The 19272-nt window shown below is 35.0% G+C and overlaps 1 protein-coding gene across 1 annotated transcript in view; it reads right to left on the bottom strand.

Moving 5' to 3' along the window:
• MAGI2 (membrane associated guanylate kinase, WW and PDZ domain containing 2) overlaps nucleotides 1–19272 on the bottom strand; it is a 1320860-nt gene that overhangs the window by 464953 nt on the left and 836635 nt on the right. Inside the window, exon 4 of the mRNA XM_047751755.1 lies at nucleotides 15729–15944. Coding sequence (XP_047607711.1) covers nucleotides 15729–15944 — 216 coding nt within the window. The remainder of the gene's footprint in view (nucleotides 1–15728; nucleotides 15945–19272) is intronic.

Here is a 19272-nt window from a genome sequence, read left to right as displayed (position 1 = left end):
AAATGGGTACAACCACTGTGTAAAACAGTATGGAGATTCCTCAGAAAACTAAAAATAGAATTACCATTTAATCCAACAATCCCACTCCTGGGCATCTATCCAGAGAAAACCATGACTTAAAAAGATACATGTACTCCAATGTTCATTTCAGCACTCTATACAATAGCCAAGACATGGAAACAAAATGTCCATTTACAGAGGAGTGGACAAAGAAGATGTGGTACATATACAGAATGGAATATTACTCAGCCATTAAAATGAAAGAAATAATGGCATTTGCAGCAACATGGATGGACCTAGAAATTATCATGCTAAGTGAAGTTAGTCAGCAGTGAGACACCAACGTCATATGTTATCACTTACATGTAGAATCTAAAAAAAGGACACAATGAACTTCTTTGCAGAAAAGACATTGACTCACAGACATTGAAAAACTTATGATTTCCAGATGAGACAGGCTGGGGTGGGGGGGAGACACACTGGGGATTTGGGATGGAAATACTCTAGAATTGGGTTGTGATGATCATTGTACAACTATAAATGTAATGAAATTTGTTGAGTAATTAAAATAAGAATCAAGAAAAGGCCTTTTTCCAATGTGCTATCAAAATTTAGACTTGAAAAAGTCAAGAGATTTCTTTCAAAGGAAGGTAAGAGAGAAAGAAATAGATCATCAAGGACTGGACTGGGCTTTAGAAAGCATGCTCAGAATTTGGGACTGTATTCTGGGCAATGAAAAGGTACTGATGTGTCTTAATAAAGGGAGTGACACAAGTAGATTTTCATTCTCCACTAAGATCCTCTAAGCTATTCTGGAGGTTCGAGAGTGCTAAGAGAAGATATTCACAGACTAAAAGACATGTTATTTTTGTGATCTAGACAAGAGATGATGGTGGCATGGGCATGGTTTATTTCCACGAACTGAAAAAAAATTAGAATGTGGATTTGGTAGGATTAAAAAAACGGGACAGATAAGGAAAATTAGAAGCTATGGTAAATCCAGTGGGTAGCACAGCAATTCATTGAGATAGGAAACATGAACGGCAGAACAAGACTTTGTCAGGATTGGGGAAGACTTTGGGTATAATTTTAGGCACCAGAACTAGAGGTCCATGTCAAACTCACAGGGAAGATGTCAAGTCAGAGAGTTCTTGGTTAGAGAGATTCAACTTGAAACACAAGAGCATATGTCTAGATTGAATTATAATCTAAGCCATAGGACTGAATGAAATTGCCTAGAGAGACAGTGCAACAAGTGGAAACAAGAATTCCTCCAGCAGCTATCTGAGGAACTCCAACGTTTAACAACCAGTGAGAGAATGATCAGGAAAGAGCAGCCATAGAAGTAACAGAAAAACTGGTTGATCTTTACTCCACAGAATCCAAGCAAATGGCAATGAGGAGGAAACACTTAACTGTGCCCCAAACTTCTAAACAGTCTAGAAAGATCACAGATTTAAAATCTAACGGAATCAATGATATGGAGGTCACTGGTGTTATAAGCTACCAGTTACAGTAGTAGTTATAGTGGAGAGGTGGGTGAGAAAGCCAAGTTGGAATGGATTATACGAATGAATGAAAAGAAAATACAGAACATACTGAAAAAGAAAGTCACATCTTAGCTATGAATAAATAAGCTTGTTCTTCATCTATATAATAACATTGTTATATTTTCAAGAGAAATGTGAGACGTTTCTTGGGAAAAAAAGTCTAGTCTTTGGGTATGTCTATAATTATATTTACTAATGTTCTAGAGATCTCTAAGCCAAGTTCTCCCATTTTATCTAATTTATTCATTCATTCCTTTATTTTATTTTTTAACTTTTTTTGGCTATGCCCACAGCACGTAGAAGTTATGGGGACAGGGATCGAATCTGAGCCACAGCAGTGACAATGCCAGGTCCTTAACCCGCTAAGCCAACAGGGAACTCTCCTTTATTTTTATCAAATTGATCAATCATTACATTAACAAACATGAATTTAATACCTACTAAGTGCAAAATACTCCACAAGAACTTAATAGGGGAGAGGAAATAATTTTTATCAAACTATTGAGAATGCAGTTGAAAGGGAAGTAATAAATAGCACCTGCCTCCTTTATGTGAACAAAATAAGAGAAAAAACATGAGTAAGGCAAATGGAGAACCATAATATCCCCACATTTACTACTCATAAAGGCTAACCTAGGGGTGCAGTTTATGGTGAGAGTCGGGGGCTTCTGTGAATGCAGAATCTGGGCAATGTACCCACAGGCAGCACTGAACAAGAGCAGGCTTCCCAAGCAGGGGTAGAACCTGTTTGGGGAAGTGCCATGTAGAGCATTAAGAGACAAAAAGAAAGCAGGCCCAGATTATTCCTCAAAGCTGAACCACTCAGAGAAGTCATTATACCTCTTTTGGGCAAAGTAAGTCAAGGAACCAGTGGAGTGCAAATTAAGTACCCTGTTTGACATGCAAGGCAACTTGGGAAGTGGAGAGTAAGGGCCTCTCTCCGATGGATAACAAAATAGAGTACTACCACAATGATGTATTGAATGATACTTGATGAGACAAAAGAATTGCACACAATTTTCTAGGGAGACAATATAGCACATGGAAAGAAGAGTACCTAAGGCAGCTATCTGGGAAATTCCAATATTTAACAATAATCACCGAAGAATGAAACTGGCACGGTATTTCCTATATTAGGTAGCAGGAAATGGTATTAATTAGTTGACTAAGTTTTTGTTGAGAGCCTGCCAAGTGCTAAGCACTAGACCAGACAGTGGGCAGTTAAGGAGTGGTCCACATGATATATATTAGTTTGCTAGGGTGGTCATAATAGAATGAAAAGTGTAAAAATGTAGTCTTCCAGTTCTGGAGACTAGAAATACTAGAACAAGGCCATGATCAGCAGGCTTTGCTGGTCTGCTGAAGTGTGTTACAGAAGGATCTGTTCTAAGCCTCTCTGCTGGCTTCTGGTAGTTCCTTGGTTTGTGGCAGCATAACTTCAATCTTCACATATTTCCCCTGTATACATGCCTGTGTTCTAATTTCCTATTTTTAGAAGGACACCAGTCATTCTGGATCCAGGGCCCTCCCTTCTGATCTATGACTTAATTAGTAGAATTACTACTACCATTTAATCAACTGCTACTTAAGATAACCTCATCCTTTTTCCAAATAAGGTCACATTCAGAGATTCTGGTGATTTGGCCTTCAACATATGAATTTGTGGGGGACAAAATTCAACTCATTAAATAGTACATTAGGTAAGTATGTCTTACTTTACAATCCACTGAGCCAATATTTACCATGTCTGGGACTATAGATTACTGTCTTCTACTACATCATAATTTTTTCCATGCTTAGTAAAGAGAATAGAAGTTAACTTTATATTTTGGGTAATATAATTATGTTTTTCTTCTGTATGTGGTTTAATCTTTTATTTTTTTACATTGATTTTTATTTTTTTCCATTATAGCTGGTTTTAAAAACATCAGATGTGTTGGGTATTACATAAGTAACTGAGAAAGTACCTATTAAGAATACAATGGACTTTAAAAAAAACAGCCTTTACATTGTAGAGCAATTTTAAGTTCCCAGGAAAATTAAAGAAAGGTACAGAAATTTTGTATATACTTTCTGTCCCCACAAATGCATAGTCTCCCTCATTGCTTATACCTACCACCAGCATGGTACATGTATTACAGCTGATGAACCTACACTGACACATCATTATCACTCAGTCCATAGTTGACATTAGGGTTCACTCTTGTACATTTTATGGGTTTGGTCAAATGTATAATGTCATGTATCCACAATGTAGTACACAGAGTAGTTTCACTGCTCTAAATTCCTCTCTGTTCTGTTTTTCATCCTTCTCTCCCCTCTGACTCTTGGTAACCATTGATGTTTTTAACTGTCTATAGTTTTGCCTCTTCCAGAATGTCATTCAGCATAGAGCCTTTTCAGATTGGCATCTTTCATTTAGTAATATACGTTTAAATTTACCTGATGCATTTTAATGGCTTTACAACTCATTTCACTATAAAACTGAAAAATATTCCATTGTCTGGATGTACCACCATTCCACTGTTTGAAAACTATTCCATTGTCTGGATTACTAAAAGAATATACTTTTAGTAATTAAGGATGGGAAGTAACCGATTTTACAGGCCAACCAAGGTGCATGTGTAGCCATTCCTGCTAGTGCTCCCCTTCTCCCAGGGAATTCAGCTTAAAGTTACATGCCTGCAAATGGGTCTTAACACAGATCTCATATGTCAGACTGTGGCTGCAGAAGCCTTAGACTTTATAAATTCTGACTAAGGAGAAGAAATAACTTTCTGCATATGTTTTAATTTTATAATTGTGTGAAGCTACTTTTTGATTAGGAGGCGGTCATGTAGAATTGCCCTTTTTAACTTCCAAGACAAATTTCTCAGCATGGTTTTATTGTTAAGTCCAAACAGGATTTTTTTTGGATATGTAAATGTAATTTTTCCCTAAGATGCTCGCTGCTTAAGTGAACAGACTTTATCAAAAACTGGCATATTTTGAGCATACCATTTTGCATTTCTAGGTCACTTAGATGCTTTGCAAACCAGAGCATGGGTTTTATTTTGGCCCTAACAATAGAAACAAAGGATATTTCAATAAATCAGGAACACCTCTTTTGAAAGAATAGTAATGATGAAAAATTTTTTTCTTTGACCAGGACTGCTGTATTTCCTAGAAATTCTACAGAAACACTGAGACATGAAATAAGCATTGATAAATACAGTCTTATAAGTGATGACGTATAAAAACCATGTTTTATGGACACTTTTACTGTGGTAAAGAATTAAGAAATATAATTTCTTTCATATTCCCTACCCTAAAGTTTTGTTGGATTCAGCAAATAATTTCTTTCTTCCCATAAGAAATTCAGAAAAACTCAAATACCTGTACATAGTACAAGGACTGAAAGCTATTTAATTGGAAGAGAGTTAAAAGTATGCACTTTTGCATTTACTCCAGGCTACATAAATTCTATAGCTCTGCACTAGTCTAAGGTTTTGATATTATAATATGTATAGCAGCCATTCCATTTGCTTACATGTTGATTGCCCTAGCATTATCTAACACATTGCCTTTTGGATACTAGACTAAAGATAAATCAGAACACCATGGTTTTGAATGTCCCCACCAAGTTTTATTAAAGAACAATCAGAAGGCAAAATAAAATCATTTCAAGAAGAAGATTGCCTATTTTATATCTTATCCATATTTTCATTTGACATGGTCTATGCATACAGTTGACACTCACCATTCTGTAATTGCTATCCACTGCAATGCGGGAAAATAATGTTTTAAAGCTAGACAGGAAATTGTTGATTTTAATTTCTTTGAACAGTCATAAAATTTGAATTTCCAAAATTTGTTTTACCCTGTGAGAGAGCTCTGTGATTTATATTTCTAATGGCTCTGTGACAAATTTTAATAAATCTAATAACTTTTCTTTTCTGTCTTTACATTATGTCTTTGGAAATGAGCATGGCTAGAGAGTATTTAATAGGAAAAAAGATTGAGGAGTATATTTGTAGCTTACAACAAAGGAGAATAGAAATAATTTGAGATTAATTTTTTTCCTTTGGTTTAGTCATTCTCAGATAGCAAGAAACATGCTCCTCAAGAAGCAGAAGAACGTAATTGTTAAGGCTGGTGTCAGACTGCTAGGGTTTAAATCTGTCCTTCATGGTGTGATGTTAGGCAAGGTATTTAATTCACTTTGTGGAATGCCTTAATTTATTTAAATGTACAATGGAATAATATTACCTACCTATATAGATTAGATGAGACATGTACATAAATTGCTTAGTGTAGTAAACTACCAGAACATAATAGATGTTCAGTAAATGATATATATATTTAGCAGTGTGTTCTACTATCTAAAACACTGAATAAATTTTAGAGTCAAGCCAGCCATGCAACCTAAGTGGTTTCCGCCTATAGAAACAAAAGTCAATTTCATATGATTTTTAAGCATTAGGTGTTTTCAAGAAACAATGCAATTGCTAATATATAATATATATATTTTGTCTGTAAAAGGTGTGTGTGCAAATTGAGTTTTGCTTTCTCAGTTAAGCATGCTGTAGTGTTAAAGGAGGGACATTTTATTGCCCAAGAGTTATTAGTCTCCTCATATAGCCTCAGGAAAAGCTTGGCTTTCAAGTCTAACAATAGATGGCTTCTTACTCTCTTTTTAATTATTAATTATTTTTAAAAATTTATTCAAATAGTTGATTTACAATGTTGTGCCAAGTTCTGCTATACAGCAAAGTGACACAGTCATATATATATATATATATATATATATATATATATATATATACACACACACACACACACATTCTTTTTCCTCTATTATCTTCCACCATATTCTATCCCAAGAGATTGAATATAGTTCACTGTGCTATACAGTAGGACCTTATTGCTTATCCATTCTAAATGTATTAGTTTGCATATATTAACCCCAAACTCCCAGTCCATCCCACTTCCTTCCCCCCATAAGTCTATTCTTTATGTCTATGAGTCTGTTTCTGTTTTGCAGATGGGCTCATTTGTTCTATATTTTAGATTTCACATATAAGTAATATCATATGGTATTTATCTTTTTCTTTCTGACTTATTTTATTTAGTATTATAATCTCTAGTTGCATCTCTGTTGCTGCAAATGGTATTATTTCATTATTTTTTATGGCTGAGTAGTACTTCATTGATATATATATCACTTCTGTTTCTGCTCATTCATGGTAGTGATCATAGTAGTAGAAGTGGTAGGGCTTGAAGAGGTCCCTTGCTTTCTTGCAAACTCAGTAATCTCATCAAAAAGTATGTTTGTCATGTTGATCCTAAGTCTTACTCTATTGTTGTCTGGGGTGGGAAGAAGTGGGAGCTGTCAGAGCATGTTCTTGGCTTCATTGCCAGAAGGTGAAGTTCCTAGAAAATGAATCACAGGCTCTTGTAAATAAATGAACACTTGAGGGTTGACTTTTGGACAGGATAAAAATATTGTAATCAATTTTTTATTATGGCCATACTATATATTATGTTCTATAATGTAAAGTGAAGGACATTCTGGCTTTTGAAAGGAAGTTTCCTGTAGTGGCCAGATGACTGAAAGAAATTAACATTGGAACTTACTTCTCCAAGAGTGCTCTTATCAATTTTTCTTGCTTTTCTTAACCCTTCTCAAGTGAGAAGAGGAATTGTAATATGGGTGCCAAAATGTTTGCACATTGAATGATTAGTGACTATTTGCTCATTTAGAAAAAAAAAATTACTTTTTGATGTAGTAAAACATGCAATTGGACCAAATCCAAAAGTACAAAGTAAAAGTATAGCCAAAGTAAGAGTACAGCACCTGATGTGCTCCAGCAATCCACCTAGCAAAGATGCTCTTTCCAAGGTGTGTCTATGTATACTGATTACTGGCTTGCATTGGTGTTTTCTGACTCCTTAGTTCTCCTAAAGTGTTTTTACATTCTAAAAAAAAAATGCATTATAATTTCTTTCTTTTTGTATGATATGAGAATGAGGAGAGTAGCTCTTAACCACTGTGGCAATTTACAAAACATCCATATTTTTTTTTCCTGCGATGTTAACAAATATTTCCTCTTACCACATGAGACCATGAAAGAAACAAGTCTAGAACGAAATACTAGAATTAGGGAAAGTTAGGGTGATGATTAACTCTGCTGCTGATTTTTGAGACAGCATATCAATTGAGAAAGCAGAAATTTCCAATCCTATAAAGAGATTACTTTTTACTTATAATATTTGTAACCAAATTTGGTGTCATCTCTTTAGGAGCCTACCCAGGAAAATATGAATTACTAAGAAAGCATATTCAGTACTTCAAAATTATTTTTCATCTATATCTAAAATCCATTGTTGGTTATAAGTTCTTTGGAATACTAAAAGAATAATACAGGGAATTATGAAAATAGGAAAATTCAAGGTTGATGAGTGAAAGATGACAAGGAAAAAAAATCTCAAGACATAAACTAAATTGAAAAGTATTAGTAGAATGGCATTATTTTGTTCTTTTTTAGGGCTGAATAGTATTCCATTGTGTATATATACCACATCTTCCTAATCCAAAAGAAAAAAGAATGTATACATGTATATGTAACTGGGTCACCATGCTGTACAGTAGAAAAAAAAAAAACTGTATTGGGGAAATAACAATAAAAAAGTATCAGTAGAGGAAAGTATTTTCCCTTGAGAGGGGAGAAATGCTGCCTTTATTACTATGTTTTCTTCTATTTGATTTTTAACACTTTAATAGAAGCAGACTGGAATATTGTCAGTAAAATGAATCCTCACAGCTTTGAAATTACATGTGCTGTATGATTTTCCCCATCATGTAATTATTGCTGAATCATCTATCATATAGAAACAAATCCCCCAAATCCTCAACTAACTTTAAGGTGAGAGAAAATGATACAAGCATTAAAAATATTCAAAGACCAAAGTAAGATAGGAGATGAAATGCTCAGATGTGCATGTACAAAAATTCTTATATCTTTACTTTCAAAATTCTGAAAAAAAAATCAAATGATTAGTATCCCATGAAACATAATATCACCTTCTGAAGTTTTAGAAACATTAAAGAGATTGAAAGAGAAAAGGAAGAAGGCTTTTTAAAGTTCTGATCTTGATAATTCAGGTGCTATTCTTTAGAGCCAAATTGGAGTCAAGGTATTTTTTTTGATGAGAGGAAGAAGTCAATTAGGAAGTAAAAGATAAAGTTGCTACCCCCTTATCTCTGAGTGGCCAGAGAGATCTTATCCAGAGACCTTTCCTCTTCAGAAATAAAGGCCAGCCCTCCACCAGAAACAACTAGAGCACTCTTTGACTGACAACACAGTAGCTGAGATTTTACACCAAAATTATCACCACTTCTTTAAGGAGAGATAGGAGATTAAAAAAAAAAAAAAAAAAAAAAGACTAAAGGCTGAATATCAGGCTTAAAGAGAATGGATGACCATGACTAGAAATAAGCTTAGGCTCCAGCATTGCCTGGAGAACCTGAAGACACAAATATTTCAACTAGTCCACAGGCTTTCTGTGCATGCTCTACAAACCCCAGTGACACCCTGGTTGTTCTTGCTGTGCATTCCTTGTTCATGCATCAAATCTCTCTCATACACATGGTATAAACAGTCAGAGAAGCAGAAAAACACTCTCTACAAAAGGGTCAGAGCAAGATTCCCAAAACGCTGAATCAGACTGAGGGCATGAAGAGGTTCAAACAGTGCTTCATTGCTGTTTAATCACAAAGTGAGTCTGCCTTGATTTCAAATGACATTCCTGAAACTAGTCATGATTTCATGTTTTTCCAGTGCTGTAGATACAGTTATTACTAAAGTTCTTAACGACAGACTCTAAAATGATTGTCTTGTTACTTTATAATCACACCTAGATACTCAGAGTATTTTATAATTAGGACAATTTTAACATTCGAATAATACTTTTAAGAAAACATAGAGTGCCCTCATTTATAAGTGCCAGTACTGTGTTTGGGAACAAGATAATAAAATTAAGCCTCTTCAAAAAGAAAAAGAAAAGAAAGAAAGGGGAAAAAAAAGATAAAGATCTGAGTGGATACACACATCACAGTCTCTGTGAACTCACACAAAAATAAACAGGGGGTAGGCATTGGGTGGTTTCAGAGTGCGCCATTATTCACAGGAAAACAGCGAGATTCACTACGGAGGACATAATTCTTTTGACAGTGACAGGACCTCATTCACAGAACCAGGACTGATGGTGCATGCACAGTCAGCGTGCCAAGCGGCACAGGACCTGGATGCGGGTCCCTAATGGTGAACTGAGATCATTGCTGAGGACACTCGGTGATCACATAAGGGACACTCTGTTTGCTCTCTGGGAGATGCAGTTCATTTGCACTAATTGCAGGCTTGGGGGCCTGGAGAAGGCAGCTCTGTGTACACATACTGTATTCCCTTTGTTGGTGAAGGTAGCTCTCACAGGCCCTGCTTCTCCTGGCATTGTGTATGTGTGTGTATTAACAGAGAGATTTAGCTGCCTTTCAAATATATATGCATTTCTAATTCTTTGTGCTAGGCTTACTAATAGCTGGTGAGGGGAAGCTACAATATAATAGTGAATTACTTTCCGGAAAAGTTTAGCAGATAATTCATGAAATAAAAGAAATCCAACAAAGCCAAGCCCAGTCACTGTGGTTTACAAGATTTGTTTTTCTTCAGAAAAATTCAACTGGGAAAAAAAAATCTATCTACTGATCTATTAATCACCCATTTGGGCCATTTTCACGGTTAGAGAGATTGAATAATTCTCATCACTAAGAACACAAATTTTAAAATATACTTCTTTCTTTCATTATCAAACAACTTCTGAAGAAATGTAAGATCAGGGATCTCATATCTCTCTAACTTAGAAACACTGCATGTTGAGGACACAATAGTGTAAAATGAGCATGTAATAAATCTAATCAAATTGTTACAATAAAACTCTGACATTCTCAAGAGGTTTGGCTGACTGAAAAATAAATATTTACAAAGAACTTGAAATATTTAATGACATACTAATCACTGAGACAGGTAAACAAAAAAGTAGAAATAGTCCTTCTCCTGGGAATGTTTATAATATATGAGCGAATAACATACATGTACATTATAAAAAGTTAACCTACAAGGACATGGCTAACCAATGTCTCCTAAATGAACAAAAAGTATAAGCTGTACTTCAATTAATTCATAAATGGACAATCTCAACCTTTCATTATGAGAGTCCACAAGCGATTTCTAGAGAATATAAAAAATCTGAATTGTGAATAAAAGCATAGAAGGTTCAAATGTGAGCAAGACTTATCAGACAGGGGAAGGTATTGTATGAACATGAGATGTCAAAGAGAGAGTGAAGTGGGGAAATAACTGGAGCCAAAGATAGCAGAGTTGTTGCAGTCAAATGTGGGAGGACCTGAGAGGTGGTCCAAGAATTTTAAGTGGTAGAAATAGAAGCTCATTCAGGTTTTGAGAAGGATAGTGACCAAATGCTGGCTCAAGAACCTTTAAGTGGTCAAGGAGTAATAGGGAATTTGATTGGCGGGAGGCTGGAGGAACAGAGATCAGTTAGGGGACTGTGGTCCACAAATAAGGTGATGAGGCAGTGATCTAGGATGGAACAATGATTTTAGGAGGGAAGAGATGAAAGCTAAAGGCCCAGTGATCTCCTAGATGTAATAATTTATATTTACAGTGTCAGAGAAAAGCATCAAATTCTGAGCTATTTGGGTGAAAGAAAGAATTAAAGAAATCCAATAAGTGACTTTGTGACTTGCTTTGCTTCTTTGTTTTATGGGAGAGGAGTTTAAGTGGAGTGTGGCGTTTAAATTGCTGAAGAATTGCTTGGATGGGGCAGTCCAACAAGCAGAGGTAGAAATATGGCCCCAGAATACAGGACAGAAGTGAAGGCTGCAGGTAAATCTACAGTATATGAAGCCACAGGGCTGGATGTCAATTCTAACATGATAAAGATGTCTAAATATAGGATGAGGCTGATGTTAAGGGAAGGTTTCCTGCACATATGAATTTTATAATTAGTTAATTACTTTATGATGAGGTAACTCTTTGTATTTTACTTAAAGATTAATAAATCAACACTCTTCTGTAGAACTTAACAGAATCCAGAATCTACATGAAATATTATCTGCGTGTCCAGGATACAATCTAAAATTACTTTATACACAAAGAAACAGAAAAATACAAACCAAATGCAAAAGGAAAGGCAATCAATGGAGACTAATCCTAAAATGATCCAGATGTTCAAATTAGTAGACAAGGATTTTAATGCAGCTCTTACAACTAGGGCTTATGAATTTTAAATATCAGCTTAAAAACAAATTCTCTAGGATGATGTAAGGCTGCATCATTCTTGCTAGCATTAGATCTAACATCACGGCCATGAACCACAGGAAGGACAAATATAATGGAATACAATATAGATGAAATATACCAAGGTGCAGGATTCTGATTTACCTTATGAAGGTCAGGAGTCACTTCTTCCTCAACATAGTTAACAACCCAGGGAAATGTGGTAGAGAGGGGATGAGTTCAGGTATTCCTGGGTTCAGATTTCAACTCTGCTATCCTTATCTTGGTTAAGTAACTTAAGTTTAACTCATTCGTTAAGCAAAAATACTGTGGTTATGGGAGTAGAGATAACAAATGTCCTATATGCCTAGTACACTGTAATAATAATATTTTATTATTTCCATGATTTTTATTATTTACAATGATAAATGTATATTTCTCAGTGATAGCCATTAGCAAAGTGATGTACATCAGAGAAACATTTTTGATCTGAGACCCTGAAAGATTATGTAATTCTGCGCAAAAAGAGGGAATCTACCATATAACAAATATTCATATATGTGAATATGCATTGATAATATTAGTAGATCTTCATGGAGAAATATCCTATATAAAAGTGGTCACTAACTTTATATAGATATGGTCTGAAAGAAAAGAAACACATAATTCTAACTATAAACATAGTTCAAAAGAGAAAATAAGTAATAGGGTTAAGTTCAAGACTCTAAAATCTTTATTTACATAGAGAAAACAGTTCATTTTGGTAAGGTCTATAAGGAGTTAAATACTAGTAGGTTTGATACTTATATGCACACATAATACTACAAAAAAAAAAAGAAATCTTTTATGTCCACAGAAGGAAATAAGTTCACTAGTACATGATATGCAGAAACAAAAGAAATAAGAAGTCTTTGGTGGGTAAATATTTATAACCCCATGTTTAAAGAAGTATAAGTAAAAAAGTGGTCATGTGTTTATAATTGCTAAGAAATATATTTATGCTTCTATCTGGTGATATAGGACTCAGTATAATAGAGCAGCTGAGAACATGGGTTCTGGATCCAGATTCCCTAAATATGACTTCTGGTTACTAGGGAAATTATTTAACTATAATGTACCTCACTGTCCCAATCTGTGAAAGGGTAAATAACTAATAAGGCTGACAGGGGAATTAAATGAATATACTTAACACACTTAATAAGGTTAAGGAGTTCCTAGGGCATGTAAGATTCAAAAGAAGTTAATTATTACATTATTTGTTACCACTATTATCAATATTATTTGTAATAAAACAAAGTTACCTTAGCAAGCTTTGCTCACTTGCCAAATGTGACACTGATTATACTACTTATGCTCTGAATTGATGTCCAATATTAATTACCATTATAGGTTCTTACAGGGCAGTGTTAATTAAAATTTAAACAACAATTTTCTCAGTGTTGTTCAAAGTGTCTTATATCCAATGAATGTTTGTGAGAAGAAGACAAAGGCAGGACAAAGATGCTGTATGGTAAAAGATGTGATGAGGTTCAAATGGTGAAGAGTTGGATAAATGTGTATAAGAAAGGGGTAAAGAAAATCCTAAAGTTTCTTTTGGATAAACATAGAGAAAAATTAAGACATTTCAAAAATGGGAATTGTCAAAAGATTTCTAACAAGGGTTAATGGACCGGTTTTCTATTTCAGGAGTGTTTCCTTCATCTTTGAACACTGGAGGAAAAGATGCCTAATTTATACGTCTCTTATATCCCATAATAAGAAAAAAAAAATAGTATAAGACCATTTGTCAAGCCAGGCTCACAAAACCGCTGTTCGTGGCATCTGTTGCGGATTTCTCTAGATCCAGAAATCCCAGAGCTGGGCTGCACTGTTGTCCTATCTCATTGTCAGGCTCAGAAGTCTGGGGACAGTCACATGGCTAGGGCTGGTCAAGGAGAAGGAGTTGAAACCAGTCTATTTTCCTTGGAGCCTTAAAAACTCACTAGGCATAAAAATATCCCATTCCTCGCTAGGCATAAAAATAGAAGGGAATGGAGCTTTGCAGAATCACTGTGCTCCCTAGTTCAGTAAGTGTCTAGTTTAAGAATCTGTGGGTCAAGAATGCTTCATTTGATTTGCCCTATATGGAGTAGAAATGAAATAGAAATCAATGAGTTGGGCCTAACCAAGGCTGTATAATTAAAAATGTTAACTATAAGGTGTTAACCTGTGAGAAAGTCTATAACTGCTGTTTGACACCCAAATATTGCTTCATGATTACTTGCTTCCATTCACCTGAACTGTTATCTCACACCAAAGATCAACCAAGAAAACTATATCCTAAGAACTTAATGTAAATCCGTTACATGATGAGAAGTAAACATTTTGTTAGAGAATTTGAGAATCAAAAAGAGAAAGTAACTAATCGCTTGAAAGTTACCAGATCATTTTAAAGTAAACAAATTATATTGTGTATCTATAATGATTTTTAGCATTTGTACCAAAAAATGAGTGATTGCTAGGGTCAGAGAGTAAGTTTTTAACAAGTATATTAATGGGGAAAGTTACCCTCCTCTGAGTGACCAAGATAAAACCACTTTGCCAAGTTTTACACTTGGACTGGCACAGCTTGGATTGCGGTCTCCTTATGTTCAATGAGGAATATTTTACAGGTATTATGAATAGGGAAGGTTAAAAAAAAAAAGCTTATGAAACATCTCTTTGATAAAAATATTTGGTATGAAAATTCAAATACTATGTCAATATAGAAGCAATACAGTGATAAGTAAAAACACAGACATCAAAGTAGTTATAGGAAATAATATGTATGCAATGCACATGTGTTAACATTTTTTTATATAATGATTTTTTTCATTATAGCTGGCTTACAGTGTTCTGTCAATTTTCTACTGTACCTCTTGTACATTTTTTAACAGTATTAACATATCACTTAGATTTTCAATGCCTATTAGAATAATGATATGCCACAATTAAAAAACTAAATAACTAAAACAGAACTTTGGAAATTTACTGCAAGATGATAGGCTAAGAGAATGAAAAACTTTTGTTTTGGTAACATTTAATTATGAATAAGTATAATTAAATCTATTTTATAAATAAAAATTTTGGCACTATTTCAGTAATAAGTATAAGAAAATTGAAAATGCTTACCTTGCACGAACACATTTTAGACCTATTTAATATTCTTTATAAATGTGAAATGACAAATGACAAGTAAAAGGGATTAACAAGTCTCTCCCTTGTTCAAGGGGAACTGCAGTCACAAAGTCAATGTATGAAAATGCTTTCTCCTAATTGCCATATTGGGTAGTAGGGGCGAGGGATGAATACATGGGCATTTTGTAGCTACAGTTATTTTGTGGACTGTATTCACTGAAATTGTTAACTAAATCACATGACAAAACCTCTATTTACAGAGCTGAAAATACAGTAAGATTTCTAAGGATAGATTGTATCTAGTGTTAATTAACAAAGACTTTACAATGTCACACAATCATATCCATGACTTGTAACACTGCCTAAGGTTTGAACTACTCACTATATTGCCATTAATATGGTAAAAGTGAAATCAAAAATTGAGGAAATTGAATGAATTGCTTGATATGTCAAAATTAAAGCTAATAAATTGGATATAAGAATAATGTCCTTTCCATTTGCTATTATAATCTTCTCTCTCTGATGATAACCTTAATCATATGTGTACATATATATTTATATATATCTGAACATATATATGTGAATATATATATATGAATAAAACATGTACATTTGAACACATGGATATAAGATATATTCATCTACATCTTGAAGAGCTGACAAACCTATAACAATGTCAATGACTAACCTGGCGTTACTATTACTCCATTTCCATTGACCACAGGCCTCTCTTCCTCTTCTTCCTCAGGAGGCTCTACACTTGCTTTCTCCATGTTGCTCACTGATTTATTCCTCTTTCGTTTTCCTTCAGCACTTGGAGTGGCTCCAGGAAGTATCTGGTCTGTTACATTTAATAATAGTGGTGCTGGTTCTGCTGGAGGCTTCGGGGTACCGTAGTAATTGTCTGAAAATGATACAAAACATTATGAAGTCAAATATTTCTCCTACTGGTGTGCATAATTTGTAAAGAAAGAAATTTTATTAATACATTTGTATCCTAGTTTATATCTATATGTATTTTATGCATACATATATATATGATTTTATATTATTTTATGTTTTTATACACACACACATATATAATACGTTGCTTTGATTGTATTGGGCTTTAATGCTTAAAGACAGACATATCTCTATCTTCATTTTCACCTTAGTGCCAAATCAAATATAGTCTTAGCTATTAGTTTCATATGATACATAGCAAATGCAAATTAAATTTTTAATAACAAGCCTCAATCATAATATTTTCAAAAATAATTATGTCTGAATAAGAGTGTGGATAACTTTTTTAAAAAGCAAATCTCCCAACATTCTGGAAAGGTACAGCACATTGCGCTTTTCTCTAGTTTTCAAAGGGCTCTGGCTGTTAACCTTGATGTGCACAGCATCCTGCCCAGAGCTGGGTCTCCACGACAGTTTAGTGGTTCCCATGACTGCTGACAGTGGGCCTGCTCCTCTAATCATTCTTCAGATTACCACAGCTCTGTGAGACTTCTTAAAGAGGAGACTAATTCCTATTTATCTCTGTAATAAGAGCTTGGAAAATAGAAGGCATGGAAAACATGATTGCTATGTGAACATCTTTAAGTATTTGAGGCAAGTTACTTTATTTAAAATAGTCTAAATGTTCGATTGGTAACAAACATAGTAGTTTTTTTTTTTTTTAAATCAATGTTATCCTTTTAGCATCAACTTCAAACCCATATTGGTGTTTTCGTTAATTGAATAATTTATGCAGTCGTTTGCATGCTCATTCATTAAAATCTTGATTTAGTACTGACTATACACCCAGGCACTCCAGTGTACATTAGAGAGAAAATGATGACTATAATACAATCCTGGTTTTCCAGATGCTCAGTGGTGTAGTGTGGAAGACAGGCACATTTGACATTAAGCAGATAAGCATTAAAACAGGAAATAGGATTAAGCACTGCAATCAAGGAGGCACAGAGGGGGAAGCACACCTCACTGCCTGCAGAAGTCACTTAAGGCAACTGGCAAAACAATGCTCTGTGAAAGAAACAACACTTAAATAGAAGTTTGTGGGTTCTAGACTTGGCTCTTCTAGATAACTACAATTCAAGCAAGTTACCTACTCAGTAAGGGTCAATTTCTTCATCTATAAATTGAGAATGGCAATACTTATTATATCCCGCATTCTGGGGTGCAAACCACCAAAACCCACTCTCTTTAAATTAAACATGAGAGGCAGGCACTGAAGAAGATGAGATGACTAGTTGAGGGAAGAGACTGGAAAAACCTTGGGAAAAGTGAGCAGAAACAAAGAGGTCCACTGAGGATATCCAAGGTGCCTCTGCTGGCCCTGGATTCTGAATGCCCAGCTGTTTCCACTGCCACAGCACAGCCCACAACTACTGCTGCCTTGGTAGGAAAGAACCCCAAACTCTCCTCAGGAGCTCTGATTGGCTTACGTCCAGGAAAACTCTCAGGCAAGTTCATCTCAGTGGTAAGAAGAGTGGCTACCCTTCTCATTTTGGGGTGTGGGAGGGAGTGGAGCCATACCTTTCATCTCTCTTATCCCAGGGCTTTCCTCAGGATGAGGAAGCATCCACTATGCCTGCCCTCTTTACTGGATTGTTGTGAAGATGAAGTAAGAATGCATCAGGAAGAGCTTCACGCTCAGTGAAACTGCATGGTTTTAATGGCAGTGTAAACCTAATGCTGGCAGGAAGTAAGCGACTATTCTGAAGGCTAGCAGTGCACTAATGCCATTCCTCTTTTTCACAGATATCCACAATTGTAAGAATAATACAAGAAAAAAAATATTACCATGTAAAGTGATTCTCATACAGGTAGAACCTTTATACAGAAATCTGCAAAGTGGACGATATACATGTGCTACAGGTTACTTTCTAATTGCATTTAGAGCATTTCACATGAATCAAACCTTTAAATATAATGGCCAAATTCTGAGCAAACAAAAAAATGTTAGTTTCCCCCTAAGAAGTCTATGAACTATTGCTGTATTTCAGCATCCGTAAGGGCTAGTACCTTTCTCGGTACACTGCTATGCTTTCTATGGAATCACGATACTTATCTAATACACGTAATGTAAAACTAGTAAATAGTTTGTCCCAATAAATAATACGATCTCAAGTTGTATTCTAAAATCTTCAGTGCCTTTAAGTATATATAGGTCTAAGAAAAATGGATCACACTTCAGTGTTTTTTTTCCCAGTTTGTTATGGTTTAAATCTCCCTGAGGTAGAAAAAGAACCTTTTACTAATTAGAAACAAATGCAGAGATCAGGCTAAAAATCAATATTAACTAACATACCCTATTGAATCTATATTCCTAAATCTACCTATTAGCATGTGATATGAGGATAAATTATAAAACAATGCTTTATTTCTACAATTTCATTTATGAAATTAATACTTTTGATTAAATTTTAGATGTAAAAGAGTACACATCACTAGTTAAGATATTAAGGTTACCCTTATTAGCAATAATAGGGATTTGAAAGAAGCACAGAACTAACCCATGTAGTTACTACACTTGAGAAACATCTTTCATGGAGAATAGGTGATTACCTTAAACCAAATGCACAGAACAAGGAACCAGAAATACCTAAAAAAAAAAGTTGAAGCAGCAGGTAGGCAGTCAGGTAGCTAAATCATCGAAATGATTCCCTGATGTTAGTATATAAAAATCACTATGGGAGTTCCCTTCATGGCTCAGCAGTAATGAACCTGATTAGGATCCATGAAGATGCGGGTTTGATCAATGGTCTTACTCAGCGGGTTAAGCATCCGGCATTGCCATGTGCTGTGGTGTAGGTCGCAGATGCGGCTCAGATCCTGTGTTGCTGTGGCTGTGGTGTAGGCTGGCAGTGTAACTCCAATTCAACCCCTAGCCTGGGAACTTCCATATGCCATGGCTGTGGCCCTCAAAAGCAAATTAAAAAAAAAATCAATATGCTCAGGATAAAATGTGCCTTTTAGGTAACATTTCAGCATGTTTACCGAAAAAAAAATGACAAAACTATTATAAAATATAATTTGGAAACACTATCCCATTAAGAATCAAGTGCCTCTATGCATAGTGCCAGCATTAAGCAAATCTAAAATTTCAAGATACCATAACAATACAGTATCTGTTGAACAGTATGGATTGTAGAGAGAAAAACCTGATGTTGAATCCTATGTCTCCAGTCTGGCTGCTTGTTTACATCCTTAAGTTGATTTAGTTGAATGAGGCCCTGAGGCTG

The sequence above is a fragment of the Phacochoerus africanus genome, chromosome 11 (assembly GCF_016906955.1).
Source record: "Phacochoerus africanus isolate WHEZ1 chromosome 11, ROS_Pafr_v1, whole genome shotgun sequence".
NCBI classification, from domain to species: domain Eukaryota; kingdom Metazoa; phylum Chordata; class Mammalia; order Artiodactyla; family Suidae; genus Phacochoerus; species Phacochoerus africanus.
The sequence above is the reverse complement of the archived record's forward strand: the minus strand, read 5'-3'. Positions and strand labels throughout refer to the sequence as shown.